The sequence below is a fragment of the Dryobates pubescens genome, chromosome 2 (genome assembly GCF_014839835.1).
Source record: "Dryobates pubescens isolate bDryPub1 chromosome 2, bDryPub1.pri, whole genome shotgun sequence".
Lineage (NCBI taxonomy): Eukaryota > Metazoa > Chordata > Aves > Piciformes > Picidae > Dryobates > Dryobates pubescens.
The window spans coordinates 13,088,246-13,105,545 of NC_071613.1; the positions used below are offsets into that span (position 1 = coordinate 13,088,246).

Sequence of the window (17,300 nt, forward strand, 5' to 3'; positions counted from 1 at the left end):
ACTGGGTGTTCCCACCACAACTACAAACAGCAGCACATTTTCAAAACCATGACAGACTGCAGATGTGGGTTCCACATTTGGAGAGAACACGTGGGCCTGAGAGACAAACAGAGCTTTTATACAGCTTTCAGAGCTGTGCAGGCAGATTTCTGGATCTGCTCATCCTTGATTACAATACCACCAAAAAAACCAAACCCCAACAACAAAGCCACACTCAACATGAAAACCCCCCACAACAAAACCAAAACCACCAAAACAGGCATGCTTGAGAAGAGAAGTCGTCCCAGGATGCTGTGAAGCTGGAGCACCTCTCTTATGAGGACATCCTGAGAGAGTTGGAGCTCTTCAGTCTGGAGAAGAGAAGGCTCTGAGACCACATTATTGTGGCCTTCCAGTATCTCTGAAGGGATCTACAAGAAAGCTGGGGAGGTGTCAGGTAATGATAGGACTAGGGGGAATGGAGCAAAAATAGAAATGGGTAGATTCAGATTGGATGTTAGGAAGTTCTTCCCCATGAGGGTGGTGAGACACTGGCACAGGTTGCCCAGGGAGGTGGTGGAAGCCTCATCCCTGGAGGTTTTGAAGGCCAGGCTGGATATGGCTGTGAGGAACCTGATGTAGTGTGAGGTGTCCCTGCCCATAGCAGGGGGATTGGAACTAGATGATCCTTGAGGTCCCTTCCAACCCTAACAATTCTATGATCAGCAGAGGCGATATTAAGTCTTTAACTTCCCCTTCTCTTGAGCTGCTGAGCTCTCAAGGGGAACAGCAGAGAACTTGGTGATACCAGGGTTCTGGCCACCTATAGCTTCACTCACTCAGGAATCAAATTTAAGAGCACCCATTCAGCATGTGCTCTCTGTCAGTACCAACATAGCGAACCAAGCCTCTGTGGCTGCATTTGAGTGTGTTGGAGGTTGAAAAGTTGCAGTGAGCATGTGGGATGCAGGACAGAGGTACCCCAACAATTGGTGCCTGTTTAAGATGACGCTTTGAGTTTGTGCAAGTACAGCCTGTTCCTTTAAACCTGTGACCTCATTTATTTACATTACTGCAGGAAAGCACTGCCAGAAGCAACAGCTGATGACAGTCTCATGTATTTTTCCACTAAGACAACAATTAAACTGCTCCTGTGTTATTAATGAACAGATGACTTTGTGTCAAGTTAATTCAAACTGCAGGATGCCTCAAGGTTAAGCAAATGCAATTCCAGAATGTAAAAATAGAGACCAGGTACTGTCCAGATGCTTCCTTCATCCAGTGCTGTCTCCTGCCTTAGCCTGGCAGGATGGTCCAGGAACCATGCCTACACCCCCCTGCTATGCCACCAACAGCACTCAGAGGGTGCAGGGTGGCATTGTTCTCTGTTGCACCCAGTGACAGGACAAGGGGTAATGGATACAAACTCCAGCACAGGAGGTTCCACCTCAACATGAGGAGGAACTTCTTCACTGTGAGGATCACAGAGCCCTGAAACAGGCTCCCCAGAGAGGTTGGGGAGTCTCCTTCTCTGGAGACTTTGAGGATGCATCTGGATGTGTTCCTGTGCAACTTGTGCTAGAGATTCTATGGTCCTGCTCTGGCAGGGGGGCTGGACTCGATCTCCAGAGGTCCCTTCCAACCCCCTAACATCCTGTGATTGCTTTAATGCAAGCACTCAGGCTGCTCCTGTACCATGGGCAGGACATGCAACAGACTATAGCACCATGCTCAAGCAAGATGCACTTATCTTTAAGCATCACACTTGCTTTTTTTAACTTTTTCTCCTTACTGTCACATATTGGGATTGTTCAGCCTGGAGAAGAGGAGGCTGAGGGGAGATCTCTTTGCTCTTTACAGCTCCCTGAAAGGAGGTTGTAGTGAGGTGAGGGTTGGTCTGTTCTCCCTATTATAGGTGCCTGGGGAGGGTTAGGTTGGATATTAGGAAAAATTTCTTTACTGAAATCAGGCAGTGGAATCAGGTGGAGTCACAGTCCCTGGAAGTCAAGAAATGTGTGGACATGGCACTTTGGGACATGGTTTTAAATCAGAGAAGGTAAGATTCAGATTGGATGTTAGGAACAAGTTCTTTACCATGAGGGTGGTGGAACACTGGAACAGGTTGCCCAGGGAAGGTGAGGTCCCATCCCTGGAGATATTCAAGGTCAGGCTTGACAAGGCTCAGAGTAACCTCATCTAGTAGAGGATGTCTCTGCTCACTGCAGCAGGGTGGGACCAGATAACCTTCAGAGGTCCCTTCCAACCCAAACCACTCTATGATTCCTCGGTTTAATGGCTACGGTGATCTTAGATTGATGGTTGGACTCGATGATCTTAGAGGTCTTTTCCATCCAAAACAATTCTGTGACTCTATATTCTTCCCCTTTGGCTCAGGCCACAGTCTCCACCAGCTTTAGAAGGCAGGTATCATTGCTTTCCTTGTACTGACCTTTACATAACAGGTTCACAGGGGACTGAGACTAGCTGAGCTCATTTGGAAGAGATCTCCTGTCCACAGGTCACATCTACATTAGGAGTGATTGCCATGAAAGGTGAACCAGTGAGGTCCAGCATGGAGGCACCAAGGGACACTGTTCCTATCTGTCACAGGTATGCTGTTAGCAGCAAATCCATCACAGCTGGCTTGCTGTCATATAGAAGTTGTACAGGCTGAAGCAGAATTCAGCAAGTATAGGCCAAAGCCACTTGCAGGATGTCAACCACCACCCAAATCATCTCTTTGTATTACTGACCAACACAGCCATGTTTGTGGAAGTTCATGGCTGCGCACAAAGGATCTTGTGATTGGACCATAACCAACCCAAAAAGCCTACTACCTTATCTCCAGCACCACCAGATAGAATAAAAGCAGGAGAAAAGTACCTAACTCTCCATATTTCTTCTGCAGTACTCCCTTAGCCTCAAGTAGGGGTAGGTCTACTGGGTACCAAAGGCACTAGTACAGAGGACATGAAGACAGTGAGGGTGCACATGACAAGCATGGGAGCTAAAACCAGCTTGCAGTGGAACATCTAGCAGTCACACTTCCCCACAGCTGTTGCTGGCATCACATTAGCCATAGCAAAGATGGTTCACAGTGCACATGGGGCACTGTTCTCTCTTCACCCTGTGATGCTGAAAGGAGAGGTGCTCAGATTTCCTGAGCAACAAGAGACACTTTTCTTGTCCAAGCAGGGCTCTGCTTGCTGTGAAGAACTGCGCTGCTCACACCAAGAAGATCATCATCATTCACCAAGACAGATGTCTGTCTCCTCAACACAGCCGCTGAGCAGTGCTCAGGACATGCCTTGACTTCTGCAGAAAGCTCAGTGTGGATAAAAATATTGTATTTGGACCACATAGCAGGAAGCTGAGAAGGGCAACTCCCTTCTGTCAAAAGGGGTGGAGACCTATGAGACCACACTCACCCAGGTGACGTTAGGAGCTGTTCCTTTAATTTTAAGGAAACTGTGGTTTTGGGGGTATTGTTGTTTGCTCTTAAAACACTGGTGGGAGATTTATGTGAGGACAAGCCCACAAGAGAAAGGAGCCCAGCCTTCTGCAGTACAAGGAGATCAGAGTGACACCAGGACTGCTTTGCACATTACTGTCCCTGCTGTTAAAAGAACGGAGGGGAAATAAAAAACTTATCATAGAATAGAATCACAGAATCAATAAGGTTGGAAGAGACCTCAAAGATCATCAAGTCCAACCTGTCACCCAACACCTCATGACTACTAAACCATGGCATCAAGTGACACATCCAATCCCCCTCTTGAACACCTCCAGGAACAACTAAACCATGCAACCAAGCACCCCATCCAGCCTCCTCCTAAACACCTCCAATGATGGTGACTCCACCACCTCCCTGGGCAGCACATTTCAATGAGCAATCACTCTCTCTGTGTAGAATTTCCTCCTAACATCCAGTCTAAACCTCTCCTGGCACAGCTTGAGACTGTGTCCTCTTGTTCCGGTGCTGGTTGCCTGGGAGAAGAGACCAACCCCCTCCGGGCTACAACCTCCCTTCAGGTAGTTGTAGAGAGCAATAAGGTCTCCCCCTGAACCTCCTCTTCTCCAGGCTAAACAATCCCAGCTCCCTCAGCCTCTCCTCATAGGAGGGCTTGCGCTCGAGGCCTCTCCCCAGCCTCCACATTCACCTCAGCAACCTACATTGCTCCTGTTTCCCAAAATGAAAGGGCCTGACAAAGTTTTTCCATCTTCTTCTGATCCTACCAATTGGAATAGGTCTGTCTTCCTAGTCCTACAAGCCTATTTCTCACCTGTCCACAGGAGGTTTCAAAGACCCACTGCAGGGTTTAATTCCCCTGTCACTCACAGAACATTCAGCATCAGCCTTGCTGCAAAAGATTAAGCTTTAAGCAAACAAAAAAAAAAAAAAGCAAAAGTAAACACAGTTCATAAAGAACAGCTTCCACCTCGATACACTCAATCTAATCTAGTTCCTCCCTCTAATCAAACTGCCAACAGGCCTTTAAAAAGGGAAAAATAAAAGATGTCAAACCCCTGCATTCTGGAGAACTTGCAAGGTCAGGTTTTTTCCATGTGGGAACTATCCCAAGAGCTCTGTTTGTACACAGCTCTGGCCTGGAGGAGTTGCAAGCACATCCTTGACAACCGCTCTGAGGTCCCTTTAGAAGTCAAGAACATGAGGGATAAAGGGGAAAAGTTTCCCCTCAGCACTGAGGAACATGCAGCCATGTTTGCATTCTTCTAATTCCAGCTCACACCTCTGGCCACAGCACATCCTCTCCCACTGGCCTTTGCAGTCCCTGGTGTCATCTACAGGAGCAAGGAAGTCATTGTGCTCCTGTACTCAGCACTGGTTAGGTCACATCTTGAGTCCTGTGTCCAGTTCTGGGCCCCTCAATTTAAGAAGGACATTGAGAGTCTGAAAGTGTCCAGAGAAGGGCAACAAGGCTGGGGAGAGGCCTTGAACACAGGCCCTATGAGGAGAGGCTGAGAGAGCTGGAGTTGTTTAGCTTGGAGAAGAGAAGACTCAGGGGAGACCTTATTGCTGTCTACAACTACCTGAAGGGAGGTTGTAGCCAGGTGGGCGGTGGTCTCTTCTCCCAGGCAACCAACACCAGAACAAGAAGACACAGTCTCAAGCTGCACCAGGGGAGGTTTAGGCTGGTTGTTAGGAAGAAGTTCTTCATAGAAATAGTGATTGGCTATTGGAATGTGCTGCCCAGGGAGGTGCTGGAGTCGCCATCACTGAAGGTGTTTAGGAAGAGACTGGATGGGGCGCTTGGTGCCATGGTTTAGTTGATTCGATGGTGTTGGACAATAGGTTGCACTCAGAATAGAATTAACCAGGTTGGAAAAGACCTTTGAGATCACTAAGTTCTGGGTCCAGAACACCCACAAAAATCCCACAAGTCCCTTCCTTACCTTACTCACCTGCTCTTTCCAAGAGGTGCCACTAACTCCTAGCCTACTCACCAGCATGCCCAGAAGCCACTGTGTATGCTTATGGACCAGATCTCTGAATTCAAGACATTGAAGACAGTGGTTCCAGCTTGAAACTGGAAATCCCCCTAAGCTGAGTGAGTGCAGACTCTGCCCATGGAAAGAAGAAGTAGAAAAAGAGCATTGGCAGGAAAATAAACCACATGACAGCATCCTTCAAAGCATGACGGTATCCCTGGGGAGCAGTCGGGAAGGTGAAAGAGGAGAAGGCCTGCTCTCAATTTTGATGCGAGGATTAAGCTACACAAGAACATAATTAGGAACAAGACAAGAAATCCCACATCCCAAACACACTGTGGTGACAATTCCTGCAGCCACAGACGAGGATTGGTCTTGGCCTCCCTGGAGGGCAAGCGTTTAGAGCAGAAACTCAAAATCAGACATGTTACAACTTCTCATAGCAAAAGTATGTGTTCCCCTGGGGATCCAGCCTAACATGAAGCCCAATTAAATAATCACTGGAAATGTCAGTGTAAACCCTGAAGGAATACATACTTCTACTGTGAAATGCTCCCACTGGAAATCGTATTAACAAAAAGGTCATCAAGAAATGCTAAAGCTATGTACAAAGGAGGCAGGGGAAGTTGGGGGGGGAGGGAACAGAAACTATTTTAATGCAATAAAGATACCACAAATAGTTTTATATTGACCAAGAGCTGTGAGTGTTTGCACAGACAGAGGTAGAGCAAACCAGATTTGTCCAAAACACCCAGGATGGGTTTTAATCTGTTCCCAGTTCTATCCCTGATCATCACCATGCACATCCCTCCAGCAACTGGCCTGAAGACAGTTGGCAGCAGGTGGTGTGATGGCTCAAGGCACAAGCTCAATACAGAGGCCTTTGGCTCAGCACATCTGAACAGGTAGAAGGTCATAAAATTGTTAGGGTTGAAAGGGACCTCAAGGATCATCTAGTTCCAACTCCCTTACCATGGCCAGGGACACCTCACACTGCAGCAGGCTGCTCACAGTCACATCCAGCCTGGCCTTAAAAACCTCTAGGGATGAGGCTTCCACCAGCTCCCTGGACAACCTGTGCCAGTGTCTCACCACCCTCATGGGGAAGACCTTCTTCCTAACATCCAATCTGAATCTACCATTTCTAGTTTTTTTCCATTCCCCCTAGTCCTATCACTCCCTGACACCCTAAAAAGTCCCTCCCCAGCTTTCTTGTAGATCCCTTCAGAGATACTAGAAGGCCACAAGAAGGTGTCCTCAAAGCCTTCTCTTCTCCAGACTGAATAGCCCCAACTTTCTCAGTTTGTCCTCATAGGAGAGGGGATTCAGCCCTCTAATCATCCTTGTGGCCCTTCTCTGGGCACATTCCAGCACCTTCAGATCCTTCCTGTAATAGAGGCCCCAGAAATGAACACAGTACTCCAGGTGGGGTCTCACCAGAGCAGAGTAGAGAGGGAGAATTACCTCCCACAACCTAATAAATAATAATGATAAATTAAAAATAGCAATAATGACATCTGGCTCTAATTTGACATTTACCAGCAAGTTATTTCAAAGGCACACAAAGAAAACCCAGAGCAAATAAAAGGTGCTATCTCAACATATCCCAGTGCCAAACCTAAAAGAAACAAACTACTGGAATTAGCACAGCGCGAAACAGCCCCACTCTGACCCAACTTTCAGGGCCAGCCCTGCTGGAACTTAAATCCCAATCTCTGTGCTCAGGGAGGTAAGGCTAGGCCCTAAAAACACCCAAGGGGCAAGAGAAAGCCGATCCAGTTTGCATCCCTATGTTCCAAACTCAAGGAAAGAAAATAAGAAAATCCAAAGGACATTTACAGAATCCAGAGCTAAACAGCAATCAAGCAAAGAAATCTCTTCAGCAAGATCAAAACCAACTCAGGTCTCTCTGTCTCCACAGGTGAGCAAACAGTAATGTTTCCCAGGAAGCACAAGCCCTGCGTTATCTATCCCTCAACAGATGTCGTGCTGCCTTGCAGGACTGCCACCTCTGAGCCTTAGATTAACCTCAAGTTAAATGATCATATTAAGTGGTTTTGTAGCTAAAAGATGCCTGCAAACTCTATGCGGGGGGGGGGGGGGGGGGGGGGGGGAGGGAAAAGGCTTTTTCTTAGTTTCCATCAGCTGAACAAACAGACTCACATCATCTCAGCAGAGATCAAGAAGAATTAGAGCTCATTATTACCAACACAGCACTGGTCAACTGCTCTAACAGATTTTGCTTTAAAACGTTAGTCAACTGCTTGCATAAGGCTTAATAGCACACTTGGACATAATAAACTGGAGAGAACTAACTTGACTGATAGAAGACAACTTGCAGACTTTTGTCCTGTTTTCTGTATCTCTTTAAATCCTTGTTTAAACAAAATAATCATGTATGGACAAGGAGCAACAGTTTTGATACCTTTAATTAGAAGGGGTTCTTCTCTGTTGCAGGGGAATCAAGCAGGAATTAACCTGCTTGTAGAATTTTTCAAGCTAGAGGATAGAAAATGAGCTGGAAATCAACATGTTCACATCACTTCATTATATTCTCTTAAGTTATTTTTTCCAGTTTCTTCCTTTGAGGTCATTCTCTTGGAAACAGAGCAAGGGATATGTGCAAAGCAGCACCTAACCCTAGGGGAAGCAGTCCCAAGTCCTGCCACACACTGAGCACATTCATGTCCCCCCAGCAGCAGGTGATGACAGATTTACAGTCACCCTGACTGTGCTAACCCCAGACCCCTCTGGCAGGGACAGGCTACTGCAGCGACACACGGCCTGGCTGCTCCTCAGCCAAAGGAGCTGTGGATGTAGCTGAGTTAGACAAGTGTTGCCCCAGGCAGCAGCAACCAGACTCACTCCTTTGGGACAAGAGGTGGCACTCAGACCTACATGGTCTCAGTTGCTCCCCACAAACTTGCTAGCTCAGATCTATCTGCGCACACTACCCGGGACGTGCTCTTGGGAGCACTACTAAGAAGAAGTGCCAGGAGATCCTGATCTAGTATGAAGTGTCCCTGCCCATGGCAGGGGGTTTGGAACTGGATGATCTTTGAGGTCCCTTCCAACCCTGACAGTTCTGTGATATCATAAGCTTGTGCCCCTCTTGGATCCTGGCCTTTTCAGTGGGAGTGGAGCTTTCCTTTAAGGAGGAGGTAATCTGCTCACCCAAGCAGAGAAACAAGTGGAAACAAATCTCAGATTTGTAAAAGAACAAAAACTACCCAGAGGCAAACCAAAGCCTAGAGTTTATCAGTGTTCGGGGAAGAGGGGAAGGGGGTGCTCCTAGGCCTCTCTTCTGCTTTCTGCAAGTCAGCTGTGCTGTTTCAGGACATCACCATAACAGCAGATGAACCTAGTTCAACCACACTTAACACTGATGGCAAGAGATATGAGCTCAGTGTTCCAAAAGGTGTAAAGGACAGGGGAAAAAAAAACTACCCACAACTCAAAAGACAACCAGGCAGATTAAAATTATTTGTCCAAGGCCTTGGACCAAGTCTCTTGTGCATGCTTAGTCACAAAGTAGAATAATAACCACTGCACAGTCTTGGTCAGGGTTCCTCTGGCCCAAGACTGCCCCTCTATCTAGGCACTGAATTATCCCTCTACCAAGCTGACCCTCTTTCTGTACCACATTGGAGAGAGACTTCTATCTCCCTCCCTCTTCTTCAAGCTCTAAAATGCTGCTGTACAACTCCAGAATCAGGTCAGAGACCACATTCTGGAGTGACACAGGGTCCTGAAGAACCACCACCTTTCAGAGCAGGGGAGGACACACCAAAATTAACCTCTAGTGATCTGAGATGCTTCCAAACCTAAGGTTGCCTTAATTGTAGATATTAAAGCAAAGAGTTTCCTGTACTAAAAAGTCACAGGGCATTAAAAAACCCCAACCCCACAGCTTCACTTATGAATCTACTGGAGCACAGAGCATTGGATCAGCCGTGCCACACACAGACCACAAGCACCCTGGGACATTCCAGCTGCTGAAATAATCATGCTGAAGCCCACCATGCCTCCTTCCCACAGCAGTCTCCTGTTCTGTCTCCACACAGGGTGAGCTGAGAGACATGGCAAAGACTGGTGACTGAATCCAAAGACACTGGTACACCTTCATATACCATGTCTCATATAAGGTTCACCACCATAACCATCAACATCCACTGGATCAAGGCCAGCAAGCACTTCTATCCAGCCTCCTCTCAAAAGGATTCTGCCCCACCTCTGACTTAGGCAAAGAGGCGAAAGGTGACATCCATGGGTTGTCTTTAAGCCCCAGCATACCAAACACACCTTTATGATTATGAGAACCTCAAAAACAACAAAAAGTTTAAGTTTTACATTACAGAGGTGTTTTAAAAAAAAAAAAAATCAAAACCAAACCACTGAAGCCAGATTCAGGTGAGGATCCAGAAACAAAGCTCCAGGCAAACAACTGCTCATGATAATTCAGGTCAGCCTTGTGATTTCTGTAGGCAGCGCACTCTCATGCCCACCAGAGACTTCCCAACAAGGCCAAGGCACCACACAATCTTATCTTGCATTCAAAGGGACAATGCATTAGGTCATCTTCATAGATTACCATTATCTGCTTGTTTTAAACAGCATGACTTCTATAGCCTTGCAAGCCCGTGATGAATGCTTGATAAATATTTCCGTTTGGGCTGGCTGGCAAACACGCACAAACAAACAAACATTAAGAGTGTGGCCATGCTGCTCTTATTTATGGCATTTCTTAACTTCAGACTTACTTACAAAAATAAAACTGGAAAAAAAACCCAAACCTAATTATAAAGTGGCCTTTCACCAGGAGTGAAAAGGGAGAGAAGTCATAACCTAAAGGTAAGTGGCTGATCCTCCACTTCAAATGCATCACAAAGCCAAGGTAATCTCACTACAAAGTTTTGTGCTTCCAAGCATGGCAAACAAAGCTTGGCTGCTGCTTTGGAAGGAAGTGCATTTGTTAACATCCAGAGGACACCACTCAAACCTCAAATACAAATCTGTTTCACCCTGAGCCTCTCAAAAAAGCTACTCACCTAAAGAGCAAAGAGCCAGAAAACACACCAGCAAAATTTTGCTAGCAAAGTGTCTCACCTTAAGCAATGTAACGGTAAAGGCAGCACAGGAGGCATTCAGCTAATTATAGCCCAAGATCCACCTAGCAGGAACACTGCAGGGGATATCCCCTCAGTTTAAATAGAGTTGGAGTTACAATTCTCCTTACAAGCATCAGAGATACTTGTCTAGGGCAACAGTTTCCTTTTTCACAGAATCACCGAGGCTGGAAGAGACCTCAAAGATCACCAAGTCCAACCTGTCACCACAGACCTCATGTCTAAACCATAGCACCAAGTCCCACATCCAATCCCCTCTTGAGCCCCTCCAGGGATGGTGACTCCACCACCTCCCTGGGCAGCCCATTCCAGTGCCTAACAACTCTCTCAGTGAAGAGCTTTCTCCTCACCTCGAGCCTAAACTTCCCCTGGTGCAGCTCAAGACTCTGTCCTCTTGTTCTGGTGCCGGTTGCCTGGGAGAAGAGACCAACCCCCTCCTGGCTACAACCACCCTTCAGGTAGTTAACTCTAAAGTTTAGCTTTCACAGGTATGAGAAGTTAGAACACTTAAAAAAGAAAAAAGTAATTAAAAAACCCAAATCACTCAATCTCCTTCCTGTTCCTCTTTCCAAGACACCATCATTGCTCGCTTCCCCACCAAGAGCTGTTAAAATGTGACCGGCACTGTGCAAACCAGCACTTCAAGCTCAGATGTCGTTGTCTGGGAAGACAGCCTATTCAGCAGGAACCCAAAGTGTAGCTTAAGTCTAGAGGTATGCTCCTCTGCAGAAGGATCCCCTCAAACAAACAAAAGCCTCCAACCACACTACTGCCCAAATTTATCTATATGGAAAAGCTATACAAACACACAGAGCCAATTTTTAAAGTGTTATGGCCAGTGCCTCTTCCATATTTCTTTAAGCTCCAGCAGGAAGAGTCTGCAAAATGAAGGTTAAATCTCAGCCCTAAAAGAACCAGCAGTTTCTCTGTTGGTTTTTCCCCCCCCCCAGTGACTGATGGGGCAGATTTCTCCTGCAGCACTGAGGGAACACACTTCAGTTTTAAACACATTGGAAGCTTCGCACGCATTACTTCACGCTTAAAAATACGCATTCCCTTATTACAACCATGACCTAATAATTATTCAGTGGAGATCTCTGGTGGAAATAAGTGCCAGGCACGTGGTTTGTTGGTCAGCTGGCTATGTGGACCATTGTGTTAAGTTTCACTCTCAGATACATTTATGCAGTGTAATCCAATCGGGGCTTAAAGTAACAGACCCTGATAAATTATATAATTAATAATAATAAATGTATGGGCAGCAGATGATGACCAAGGCAGCTGATCACACAAACACAGGACAACAAAGAACAGGTACTTATTCCTTTTATAGGTGTCTCAGCCCCTCTGTAGCTGTTTCAGCTTCACTGATATGCGACTTCGGTGCAGTAAGAGAGCTGAAGCTATTCTTAGACAGTGGCAGAAAGCACGAAGTGGTTTGCTGGCGGGTCTTATACTCCCTGCTATAATGAGAGCAAGTCACTTCATTTATTTCCCTATTAGCTAAGCAATGAGAAGACTGAAAGCCAAAGCATAAATAACCTGCTCGGACCAGGAACAAGGACAGAGAAGCAACCAGTTGTTATCACCACCAGCCGGCTCCTCCCCAACCCCCTTGAAGCAGTCTGGCCACCAGTTCACAGAGCACAGGGAGGAAAATAAAGGTATTATTTGCCCAATCACATTTTGCACCTCTGCTTTCAAATCAGGTGTTTTCCTGCAAGCAAACAGAGAGGCTTTTAAAAATTAAGCACAAGAACCTCTGTGGGTTCATGAAGCTCCCACTGCTGGGGCTCAAAGGCAGAGGAGGAAGGGCAGGATGAAGACAATACCACTAGCCACTGGCCAGGGAGACAAAGACAATTCCTCCTGTGTTAAGAGCTGTTGAAATGCACTGGTACAGTTGCTTCAATTTTTGTTTTCCTTAAATTTAATTTAACTTGGAAATGAGATGATCAGTTCTAAACCTAAACATTTAATTCTGGGTAAAAAAAAAAACTTTTCATCTGAATGCAAATGAATTTCCCATTTCCTGTGTCTGCGTGCCAGTACCAAACTCAAGCACACAAACCCCCAAGACTCCAGGGCACTTTCACTCCAAGCTGAGATGCTCAGGGAAGGCAGAGATGCTGCAGTGCTGGGTTTGCAAGAGGGGAAGGGGCCAAACTACACCAAGCAGGGCCAGGGCTGTTGACAACCAGCCTAGGGCTGCACTCACCATGCTCTACCTCCCCAAATTCAACAACAGCTTTGCTATCAGCCTGAAGCAGAAGGGACACCAGACTCACACTGCTGCTTTTCCCCGCCTCATCTCTTTCCCAATGGTAATAAAACAATAAAAAGCATCCACAAAAAAGGAAGCCCTTAGGTTTCACCAAGCATGCAGCACCACAATCTAGTACAAAGCTGTGGGGAAAGAGAATAATTTAGGTTGGAAAAGACCTTTAACATCATCAAGTCTAACCTACTTCCTCTGTGGTACACAAACAGACTGAGCAGCATCTTCAGCCCTGACAGCTTAGGCTGCTAGAGGCCATGCAGCAGCACTGTGAAATACATGATTATTCTTTTTTTTTTTTTAACTTAAATAGAGGGATTATGCCTGTCTCAAGTGCTCTTGTGCCTTGTGAACAAAGAAATAAGCAAATCTTTGCTTCTGAAGAGCTTAAATCATACCTATGCAAACGTTCCCTGTTAAATGAAGCAGCAAAGAAAGGCAGGGATAGGAAAGAAGGAACAGAGGTCTTGATATCCACCCATACACAGCATGAACAAAATCCTAATGCTCTCTTACCACACTGATAGCTTACGTATTGGTCTGTTGTTTTAAATCAGGCCACCTCCTTTTAACTTGAACGTAACAGGGTGCCCCACACATACATTTATCTATAGATCACAGAGCGGCCTTTGGAAACAGCACAAAGTTCCTCTGTCACTTAAAACAGATTTGGGCACCTAAAACCTAAATGCATGCAGGGCCACATTGTTACCCCCCACCCAGCACGCTGTAAGCCAAAGCTGTAACTCAACCCTCGGCTTTGCCGATCAGATTCGCCCCACAACACGACACCGTGCCACAAAAACGGCAACGGGGCCACGGGCTGACAGGCAGCACCAAACATGGAGGTGGTGGCACCAGATCAGGGGGACATAAACTTGGACAGCCAGGCTAGCAACCAGTGTTTGCAAACACAACACAGGGGATCAGATGGGCCAGCAATAAATTAGGACTGGATTGCAGCGAGCAGGAGAAATCGCTCAAAATAACAGAGGCAAAGAGGGCTCCCCAGCTACTCCCTGTTCACTTCAGTGCCTGAACTCAGGAGCATGCACAAGCCAGCTCCTGAGCTGCTGAAGCATGATGGAAAAAACGCTCTCTGACAAGGGAATCTAAGTAACTGGGGCTTCCAGCTCCGCTCCTGCAGCTCAGAGACGTAGCCACGGCCACCTTAAATACTGTTTTATCCTACGCTCGACTCCAACTGACAGCAGTTTGAGCCCTACCTCAGAGGGGAGATGAATTAAAGTGATAGGGGGGAGCTCCTCACTACAAACTTCTCCATATGAGGCCTGCTCTGGCCCAGCTCATCATGATATTGAAAAAGCAAAGCATTTGGGCTTCCTCTGCCTTTTAGCACACTTCCAGATCTGCTGGCTGAACAGTTTGGGGAGGGGATTTCTGCTAAGCAGGTCTGCGAGACAGATGCTAACCTTTCTCAGTGGTTGAAAACCAAAAGTGGCCCAAGCAATCCCACAAGCACTCAGTTAAACCAAGCACAGCACACAGGGGCAGCAACCAGCATGGAAAGGTGAGAGAAGGGGCTGCCCATAACCTTCCCAGCACCATCTCAGTCGGAATCTTACGTCAGGTACTGAAAAACTGCCAGTCTACGGTCCACCGAAGCTTTGGCATTTTCAGAGACAGGAAAAACACCCTCAGCATCCCACTTTTCTAAAGATAGGAAGGCTTCTAGACTACAACCACACATCTTATTGCAAGGACTGTACAATGGAGTAAGTAACACCAGAAATGCAAGACTTCAGCAGTGACCTCACTCCACAAAGCGCCTCTTCTCCCTCTTTTACAGGTGAAGGGCACCACCATAACCCAAGAGAATCAAAAAAAGCATACTGGAAGCCCGCAGCAAGCATCAAAGCAAGTTCAGCATGACCATACACTTGCTGGGAGCAAGCAGAAGTTCAGTACAGTTTCAAGCTTCCACAAGATACAGCTCTTTAGGAGCCTTAGCAATGAAGCTAAACGGAAAGGGGATAAACTACCAATCCAATCCATTCTCCTGCCATCTTGTAAGCTGCATAGGAAAATTTAGGTAATTAAGCACATACAGCATGAGCTAAGCAACAAACCCTTCCATAGCTTCTCCATGCAATGGCCAGTCTCTGCCAGCCATGCCTCTGAATGGTATAAACACACAGTGGAAAAGGAAATTCAATCTAGAGAGCAGCACTGTTATAAATAGGGGCTAGAGAATAAAGTCAAGAAAGGGAAGTGTCCTCGAATGCTGCCTTAATTGATGGTGCTTTCCCCCCCCCCCCCAAAGCATAAAGGGATAGAGCAAACACCCCATTAAAACAGGAGTCCTTACAGGAAAACCACATACATATATCAGCACGCACACCATAAACACAACACTTTCACATCACGTTTTAGATCAAGCATCTCCCTCTGTCCAGTGTATTGACCCCATACCACCAAATCAAGGCTTGATTGCTCCTCAAGTTTTGCTGACTGGTCCGTGATGCAATGCCTCAGACCAAATGGCCTCCCTAATCTTTCCTCCTCACTTCTACTCTTCCACTGCCCATCTCCAGCACCTATGAGTTCAGTTTTATATGGACTAAAATAAGACTGCCAAGTAAAGGTCAGTCTGAGAACCTAAAAGAGAAGCACATCCTCCCGGTCCTCTGCCCCTTGAGCTATAAATACTCAGAGCAAGCACTGGGGGAAATTCTTTGTCTGCACAGACAGATACCAGGAAGCACATTTCCTCCTCTTTCTAGTTCCCACTCCCTCCAACACAAACGGACAACAGGCAGAGACAAGCAGGAATCTCCCTGCTACTGGCTCCATGATTTGTCCATAGAAGACACTCACTTTGACACTGGTGACTTGAGGCATGCAGGCCTCTATATATAAACAGGCACTTTCAAAGTTCAGCCATGAGGCTGACACTGGAGTACAACCACTGTAAAGTGAATCACGAGACTGTGGGCAAAGAAGAAGGTTACCTTTTAGGACTAGAGGTTCCTTGCCTTCTCGCTTGAGTGACTCCAACACTATGTGGAGTGGCTGGGAAGGCATTACTCTGCTTGGCTCATTGGTGTTCTCATCATAAACTACAATTTCTTTGGAAAAGATTCTCTTGAAGGAGTCCTTGCCTTCACGGCAGGAGATCAAGTCCAAGACTGTGATCTTGCCCTGCTGGAGCCTTCTCCGGCTGATCTTGTCAGAACAGTTAATGTGGACAGCCCCTTGAATGTGGCTCTTATTATACTCCATGAATGGCCTGCAGTCAATGATGACAGGCCCTTGGTTCTGTTGGTGGCTCTTACTGCATTTGGTCATCTTCTTTGCCAGATCATTGGGGTAAATGATTTTGATGCTAGCGAGTTGCTTGGTGGTGCCTGAGACCGGACTCCCCACTCCGCCCAGCGGGCTCAAGCTGCCAGCGTTCTCATTGCTGTTGACCATTTGGTTGGCAGGGCACGCGGTGGAGGCTCCGGCGTTGGTGCTGCTGGTGCTCACTTGAGTTTGGGCCTGAGTGTCCTTGTCGTACGTTGCCACAGTGCAGCAACTGGCACTGCTGCATCCACAACTCAGGGAGCGTGCAGAGCTGTTAGATGAGGGCATATACGTGAGATTAGCAGTCTTTAGGGACACGATAGCTGTGCTGAGCAGACTGGAGTGGCTCCCACTGGCAGAAGAGGCAGATTCAAGATAACTAGAGTCTAAACAAAGGTTGAGATCCTGAGGTCTCACCGGCCTCGAAAGTGCCACTACTACCCTGTCGTCTAAAGGAGATGGAGGCATGAGGAGGCTGAGCACTAGCAAGTTACGAAGAACTCAAGATCACCCTGCAAAAGGGAAAAAAGGGAAGGGGAATGAAAAGAAGAAAGAGGTCATAAAAACAGATGATGAAATCACATAAGCCCACAGATACAGTAACTCACTTCTCCGACACCTATCATCCACAGGTAACAACCTAATAAACCCTCTGCACAGTTATCAGCTCACAATAGTTCCCAAAAAACCTTTTCCAATCCCACAGCAAATACTTCAGCTATCTGCACGTGCACACATGGCACGCTGGACACACGCGACCAGCCTGGGCTGTGCAGCTACACCCAGGAGGAGGCATTTCTCCACATGCAGATGGTGCTGAGCTATTCTGAAACCCAGGCTGCAAGGCATGCAACTGATAATGACAGAGTGGCACGTTCTCTTGATCCCGTTGCTTACTGCAAGGGAAGCAGTCACTGAGCAGACTCTACCAACTGGGAGGAACACACAAGAGCTCAATGTGTCAGTGGTGATATGCAACTTTTCCAGCAAGCTGGAGTAAAATTAGCTTGTGAATAAGTTCTCTGAGACAGTTACAAACTCGAATGTGTAAAGCTAAGCAAAAATCACCCAGGAGAAAACAGGGAAATTAAGTTCTGGAGACCTTTCAAAAAGGAAAAAAAAGGCATGTGCCTTATGCCTCTATCTCCCACTTGGGTTAA

General features: G+C 46.8%; 1 protein-coding gene across 1 annotated transcript in view; it reads right to left on the reverse strand.

Annotated features, from left to right (window-relative positions):
* DUSP10 (dual specificity phosphatase 10) overlaps positions 1 to 17,300 on the reverse strand; it is a 30,825-nt gene that overhangs the window by 12,432 nt on the left and 1,093 nt on the right. The window contains exon 2 of the mRNA XM_054170265.1: positions 15,807 to 16,652. Within this exon, the coding sequence (XP_054026240.1) occupies positions 15,807 to 16,608 (802 nt within the window). The 5' untranslated portion in view covers positions 16,609 to 16,652. The remainder of the gene's footprint in view (positions 1 to 15,806; positions 16,653 to 17,300) is intronic.